The sequence below is a fragment of the Ictidomys tridecemlineatus genome, chromosome 5 (genome assembly GCF_052094955.1).
Source record: "Ictidomys tridecemlineatus isolate mIctTri1 chromosome 5, mIctTri1.hap1, whole genome shotgun sequence".
NCBI classification, from domain to species: Eukaryota; Metazoa; Chordata; class Mammalia; order Rodentia; family Sciuridae; genus Ictidomys; species Ictidomys tridecemlineatus.
In genome coordinates, this window is record NC_135481.1 from 9,587,382 (window position 1) to 9,594,840 (window position 7,459).

General features: G+C 52.0%; 1 protein-coding gene across 1 annotated transcript; it reads left to right on the plus strand.

The window, feature by feature from the left end:
* Window positions 1-5,682: 5,682 nt before the first annotated feature.
* Rpp25 (ribonuclease P/MRP subunit p25) lies at window positions 5,683-7,169 on the plus strand. Its single transcript, XM_078049293.1, has one exon. It carries the CDS (start codon window positions 5,910-5,912, stop codon window positions 6,507-6,509), a length of 600 nt encoding a protein of 199 aa, XP_077905419.1. The 5' UTR covers window positions 5,683-5,909; the 3' UTR covers window positions 6,510-7,169.
* Window positions 7,170-7,459: the final 290 nt, after the last annotated feature.

Genomic DNA, 7,459 nt, shown 5'->3' on the forward strand with positions numbered 1-7,459 from the left:
CACATCCCCAGCCCTTTTTTTATATTTTATTTACAGACAGGATCTCCCTGAGTTGCTTAGGGCCTTGCTAAATTGCTAAAGCTGGCTTTGAACTTGTGATCTTCCGCCCCAGCCTCCTGAGCCATTGGGATTACAGACATGTGTCAAGCTGGCCACTGCTCTTATGACCACAGAAACAATCTCAGACACTCATGCATTAATTTAACAAGCATTTACTTTTCTTTCTTCTTTTTTGGGGGGGTGGGGTGGGGGTGGGGGGTATGTGGGTGCTGGGGATTGAACATGGGACCTTGCCATATACACTTAACAAACAATTATTAGGTGCTTAATGTGTGCCAGGGAGTAAATTCAGCTCTTCTAATTCAAGGCAGTGCTCTTTCCACATATTTGCTTCCATGTTAATTCCTGCTGGAATTATTTTCCTCCTAAACTTGCTTCCCCAATCCTCCCTTTTTGTTATGGTTTTGATATATCCACAGATACTTTGATACCCCTCCTTTCAATAAATGGAGGCTAATTCCCCTCCCCTTGAATTTGGGCTGGGTTCCCTTCTAAAATAATAGAATAAAGTGGAAGTAAGGTGGAAATGGCTGTGTGCAGCTTCAGAGGAGGCCACAAGAGGTACTGCAGCTGCCTGATTGCTCCCACGTTCTCTCATCTCTTGCTCTGGAGGAAGGCAGCTGTTGTCACAAGCAGACCAGTGGAGGAACTGGGGGCCTCTGACCTACAGGTGAGAAGCTTGGAAGTGGATCCTCCAGCCCAGTCAACAAATTGACTGCAGTTTTATGAGAGAACCTGAGCTAGGTCCACCACTTTAAGCTGCTCTTGGATTTCTGACCCTCAGAAATTGTGTGAAATAGAAAATGTTGCCAGGTGTAGTGACACACACCTGTAATCCTAGCAACTCAGGAGACTGAAGCAGGAGAATTGCAAGTTCAAAGCCAGCCCTCAGCAATTTAGCAAGTTCCTAACAACTTAGTGGGCTCAGTGATAAAGCACCCTTGGGTTCAGTCCCCAGTACCCCCCCCAAAAAAAAAATGTTGGTGGGACTGGCTGTAGTTCATTTGTAGAGCACTTGCTAAGCATGCATGATCTCTACAGCACCACAACCAAAAAAAAAAAAAGAAAGAAAGAAGAAAAAGAAAAGATTATGGTTTTAAGCCACTAACTTTCGTGAGTTATGGAGAAATTTTTTATGCAGTAATAGACAACCAGTACATTGTGGTTATCTCTCCCAAGTCAAAGTCAACTCATACCTTTAGTGGGCAGCTCAAATAATTTAAAAATTTCTTTTTTGACATGACAGATATGCTAACTACCCTGATTTGATCATTACACAATGTATACATGTATCAAAACATCACATTATACTCCATAAATTTGTACAATTACATCTCAAAAATAAGACCAAAATGAATGTCCTTTTTCTTGTACCAGAGATTGAACCCAGAAGCTCTTAACCAGTGAGCCACATCACTAGCCCTTTCTATTTTGATTTTGAGACAGCGTCTCCCTAAATTGCTTAGGGCCTCCCTAAATTGCTGAGGCTGGCTTTGAACTTGTGATCCTCCTGCCTCAGCATCCTGAGCTGCTGGGATTGAAGCCATTGCATCTGGCTTCTTTTTCTCTTTTATTCAGCTAACGCACTAAAATGAGCCAGAGTTTCTGGGTTCAGATATTTGTGGTTGCAGCTTTCTAGATGTGACATTTTGGGCAAGTTATTTAATCTCTCTGGACTTCTGTTTCCACCTTTCTCAATTAATGATGAGCCCCTTCTTAATAGAATGTGTGAAGATTAAATAGAATGTGTGAGAGTATCTGGCTCAATTCTGGGTGTTTGGCGGGTGCCTAATAAATTTGTATTCCCTTTGGCTCTCTAACTTCCAGGCTCCCAAGCTCCTGGCCCTGTGAGGCTGGGACCAGCACCAGGGGCAAGAGCTCCTCCCTCTTCCTGCCAGAACACAGAGAAACTCCTTTCAGTCCCGGGGTGAGAAATTTGACCAGGGTAGGTGGGGTGTGCTGCTGGGAAGGGCCTTTGCAGAGCAGGGACTGGTGGTGCCCCATTTTGCGCCTCACCGCTTCTGAAATGAAAAAGACTCTCATTTGCTACTCACCAGTCCCTAACATGTTAGGGAAACTGCTATTTCCAAGGTTTTTCCCATTTCCTTTCCTTTTCACCAGCTAAAATTATAACAGCCAAATTTCCTGAGAACTTAGCCTCGGAGGTTTTAAGACGGTTAAGGGTGTCACAAAGCTCTACAAGGCCGTTTACTATAGTTAGCCCCATTTTACGGATAACAAAGCAAGGCTTAAGTAAATCGTCCTAGGTCACACAGGCAGAAAGAAGCTAATGATGTTGAGGCTTCAGGGTCATAGCTCATTTATACAGACGGTTCTGAGAATTTGCACAGTACTTAATTTTGTATTTATATCCTTTCTTTAAGAGGGCAACAAAAACCGAATGTGGCTGTAGAGGTCAACGATATCAGTGTGCTTATTTCTTGCGGGTATTTAACAAATACATTTACATATATAAATACACATAGACGGAAACAAGCTTTTTATGATTATTAGTTCGAATCCTACTGTGTGTTTGGCGGGCACTCTTAATCAAGACCCTGACTGTCGTCCCGCGTTTCTAACCATTGGGTGATGCGCAGCACAAATGGACAAGTTTATTTTATCCAACTTCCCTGAGTTGAAGCCTCTCCCCTCGCCCTCTGGTGTCTGCCCTCTTCCCGTGGGTTCCTACCGGGTCCCCGCGTTTTCTCTCTTTGCCTGGCTCCCCATCCCGGTTTCCGCTCTCAATCCTTCCTGGGGATTCTCACGGCTTCTCCGCCCATTCCTTCCTGTCTCCCACGTTTCTCCCCTCTCCCTGACACCTCCGCTTCTTCACCGCCCAACCGATTTGCTGGGCTCACTGCTCCCTTCTCCGCCTCCGCTCGCTCCTAGCCTGCACTTCACCCGAACTCACAGTCCCGATTCTTTCCATCCCCCGCGCCGCCACCCCTCTGCGGCTGGGATTGAGCGCACAGCCGGCGGGCTACGACGCGCGCTGACAATGTAATGAATGGCTTCAGCTGTAATTAGCGACCCCGCGGCTAATCACGATGTACATTTACATTTTAAGTGCTGCAGAGGGAGCAGGAGGAAAGGGAGGGGCCGATGGAAGGGGATGCGGGCCTTTTTGGCATTCTCCCTCCACCGATTAAGGCGTGAAGTGGTGGAGTCTTCCACAGCAGATGGCAGTGGTTCAGAGTGGGGGCGGCATCGTCCTTGTGTATTAGCTTGAGTGGACACACTGCCGCCCCACCTTCATCCTACCCAAACTGCAGCTCCTAAGGGCCCTTCTTCCAAATTACAGACCCTTGCCTACATCGCTTCCAAATGACCAGTAGTCCAGACTTGCATACTCCCAGGGTCTGGGAGCTCGCTTTATCCACAGCCAGCCGGTTCCAATGTAGCTTCCAGTCTCCTCCCCACCCTCACCCCCAGTACTGGGGATTGAACAGGAACGATTTACCACTGAGCTACAATCCCCGTTCTTTTTAATTTTGAAACCGGGTTTCGCTAAGTTGCTTAGGGCCTTGTTAGTAGGTGAGACTGGCCTTGAATTTACAATCCTCCTGACTCAGCCTCCCAAATCGCTGTGATTACAGGCATTCGCCACCACGCCAGGGTGTAGCTTCTAATCTTTCCGAGACATTTTCTCAGGCCTCTCCGAAACTGCCATCCATTTAATTCTCATTACCGACCTCGCCTTACAGAGCCTGAGGTTCCTTGCGTCAAGAACACCGTACTCAGTCTTTGTGTCTTCTGAGGTTTCCCCGCTCCCTATCGCTGTTCCTCTTGAGCCCGGGAGCTGGGAGGGGGCCCGTGTCCAGGTGCAGAGTATACTCAGAGGCTCCTAGTCCCAACCTACGAGCAGGAGATCGTGGAGGGGTTCAGCCATTCATACTCTGGGGAGCAAAGGTGCTGCAGACACCCACAAAGGGGGTGACTAAAGGATAAACCCCGAGTTTTGAACAGCAGGGGCCAAGAACTATAACAACGCCAAATGGAGAATAGCCAAGAGAGAGGCTGAGAAAGTAGAGTGCTCGCCTAGCAAGCCTGTGTTCCTGAGTTCCGAAAAGCGGCAGGAAGGCGCCACGCAGCCCCATCCCTACACCGAAGCCCAGCAATCCCAAGCACCTTTACTCCCCTACCATTTTTGAGGGCACAAGCCTGCCTCAATCCTCGGTGCTCCTCCTCGCTGCGCTTCCTCACCACAGTACACAGACCAAATCTGCCCGGCTGTTCGGTGTGTGAACAGTGTGGAGGATGAAGGGAATGCCCTAGGGCAGTCTTAGAGAGGGTCGGGCTCCTTCTCAGATTCTCTCGGTTTCCATGATGCAAGCTTGTAATTCCAGCATCCCCAGAGGCTGAAGCGGGAGGATCACAAATTAGATGTCAGCCTCGGCAAATTAGAGAGACCCTGTCTAAAACTTAAAAGGGGCTGGAGGGCTTGGGGAAATAGCTCACGGGTAGTGTGCCTACCTTGCATGCATGAGGCACTGGCTTTGATCCCCAGTATCGCAAAAATAAAATTAAAAAGGGGCTGGGGCTGTAGCTCAATGGTAAGGCACCCCTGATTCCATACTCAGTACAAAACAAACAAAAACCCCTCTCTCTCTCCCATGAGTCCTTCAGTCCCGGGTTCCTGTCACGCAGGAGACCCTGAGCCTCTCCTTTGGTCCTGTGGAGTTCCCAAAGAGGGCATCCAGTAGTTTCAAACACCCCAAAGCTTCAACTCCACACCTTTCTCTCAATCTCTCTCAAAATTTGCCTTCACTTCAGTATCCTTTTGAAAATAGATTCCACTGGTTCTCTAGGGGCCAAGGCTGACTGACAACCAATTGCATCTGGGAGAAAGGAAGGTGGGGGATTCGTGTTGGCAGGGAGCAATAGCTGGCTTACGCTAAAGCATACTTCCCTAATAGACTTTCAAGGATGGTAGGGGGAGCTTAACGCCTCTTGGAGGGTCTCCTCGTTCTTTTCTCCATCCACCTTAGGGAACGGTCGGGGCCAGGACATCACCATCCCCGGCGCCTGAGTGGTGTATGTTGGGGGGAGGCTGGTATCTTCTAGTTCGGGTCAGGAGTGGAGAAGCTAAAATCTCGGTCTCTGGCCGCTAGCGGAGGACCGCGCAGCGACACAGTCATCAGAGGGGAGGCGCGGAGTGGAGCCGCAGTCAGCGCCTCCCGCACTCTGCTGACCGTGCACCCGCTGTCCTTGAGGCGAGAATACTAGGGGGCGGAAGGGAGGGGACTCTCTCCTGAGAATTGGAAGAGCAAGGCCCCAGCAGGCCGCTTGCAAATCTCTCCCTAGGAGGGGACTAGGGGAGCCTTCAATTGGAACTGGGAAGGGCTTAGAGACCTGGCTTGAAAAGGCGTTTGCATCGCAAGCATAGCTTTTATTTAGGTTGCCCCTTTATGAGGGTCGGTTTGGGGAGGACTGATGGTGACTGTAGGGGAACTTCGCCTTCCAAGGCACCCTCTAATGCTAAAGCGCCCCTCTGGGAGCGCGGCCGCGGTGCCCTAGAAGCAGAGCGCGAAGACTTATTCTCTGAAAGGTTGGTGAGGCTGAGACTGGGCCCAGCAGGGGAGAGTGGGGGCGGGGCCTTGAGGAGGGGGCGGGACCTCCCAGGCGGGGCCTCGGCTAAAGGCGCGGAGCGCAGGGCTGAGAGCGCGGAGTAGAGCAGCGCCGGCTGAGAGAAGTGGGAACTGAGGGTCGCGCGGTCCCAGCCATCCCGCTAGCGTCCGCGCTGTTCCGGCACCCTTACCCCTGCCGGCCCTCGCGACCCGCGACCATGCAGCCTCGGGGTTGAGGCGGTCCGATGGCAAAGCTGGCGGTCCTGGCGACGACAGTGCATGGAGAACTTCCGTAAGGTGCGCTCAGAAGAGGCGCCGGCGGGGGGTGGGACCGAGGAGGGTGGCCCGGGTTCAGGCCCGTTTGCCGATCTGGCACCCGGCGCTGTGCATATGCGGGTCAAGGAGGGCAGCAAGATCCGCAACCTGATGGCCTTCGCCACCGCCAGCATGGCGCAGCCAGCCACGCGCGCCATCGTCTTCAGCGGCTGCGGCCGGGCCACCACCAAGACCGTCACGTGCGCCGAGATCCTCAAGCGCCGCCTGGCGGGCTTGCACCAGGTCACGCGGCTGCGCTACCGGAGCGTGCGCGAGGTGTGGCAGAGCCTCCCGCCTGGGCCCAAGCCCGGTCAGACCCCTGGCGAGCCCGCCGCCAGTCTCAGTGTACTTAAGAACGTGCCCAGCCTCGCTATCCTACTCTCCAAGGACGCACTGGATCCGCGGCAACTCGGCTACCAGCCCCCGAGCCCCCATCCTGGTCCTTCGTCTCCACCAACAGCTCCAACGTCCAAGAGGAGCCTAGGGGAGTCCACAGCTGAAGAAGGTAACGCGAAGCGGTCGCAGCTTGAGCCAGGGGCTGCGGACGAGAACAGAACTGCCTGAGAACTTTGTACTCAGGGCCATTCAGACCGACTGGATCTTACCCCAAGCACCTACCTGTACCTTCAAACACACCCCTCCTACCTAGCTTGTCATACTTGGGTCCTCAGGAGGCCACGTCCTGAGCACAGCTCCTCAGAATAGCAGCATGGACCCAAGGCGACGAGAGGGGACCCAAGAGTGGCAGGAGAGGGTCTCCATGAGCCCCGGGAAGCTTCATGGAATGGTTGCTTTGCCGCTTGTGTTACCTAAAGATGTAGAACTCCACCATCACCTTTTCTCGGCCATACTGGGGTCTATAGGGAGGGAATGGTGGGCAGTGGGACTCAAGTCTTGTTTGGGACTCACAGGGATTAAAGGTGCCCAGCATTCATACAGGGAGACGAACTCTGGCAGCTGAAAAGAGATCTTGAAATCACCTCCACCGTTGGCAGAGGAGATCAGGACTGAGAAACTGATTGCTTGAGGGTAGAATAGTCTGAGATGTGGGGTCCCAATTCTCCCCCCTGTCCTGGAACAGGTTCCATTTTAGTTTTTCTTCCTCTTTTAATATCCTCCTTCCCCCCGCTGACCCAGGGGGAGACACCCGGGACAGAACTTTCCGTGATTTCTCCCCTGAGCCCCACAGCTGAGGTCGCTTCCAATAAAACAAACACAAAAATAGCTCTGTTCCTGGTTTTTTTCCTAATCACCTGTCTATGCAACAGCAGCTCTGGCCTGCACCCCTTGTGTCTCAGTTTTAGCCTTTGGAGTTCTGGGCTGCCCTCCTCCAGCCTTAGCCTTGGAGTCTTCAGGGTCAAGTACAGAGATTGGACAGCTTCAAATGGTACAAGAGGCATACTGCCCAGTGTCTGGCTTCTCTATCCCCTGCCCTCACTGGCTGGGTATGAACTTATGGGCTTTTGATGGAAAGGGGGGCCAGTATCCCCCTTTATCTCCCCATAAAGGGAAAG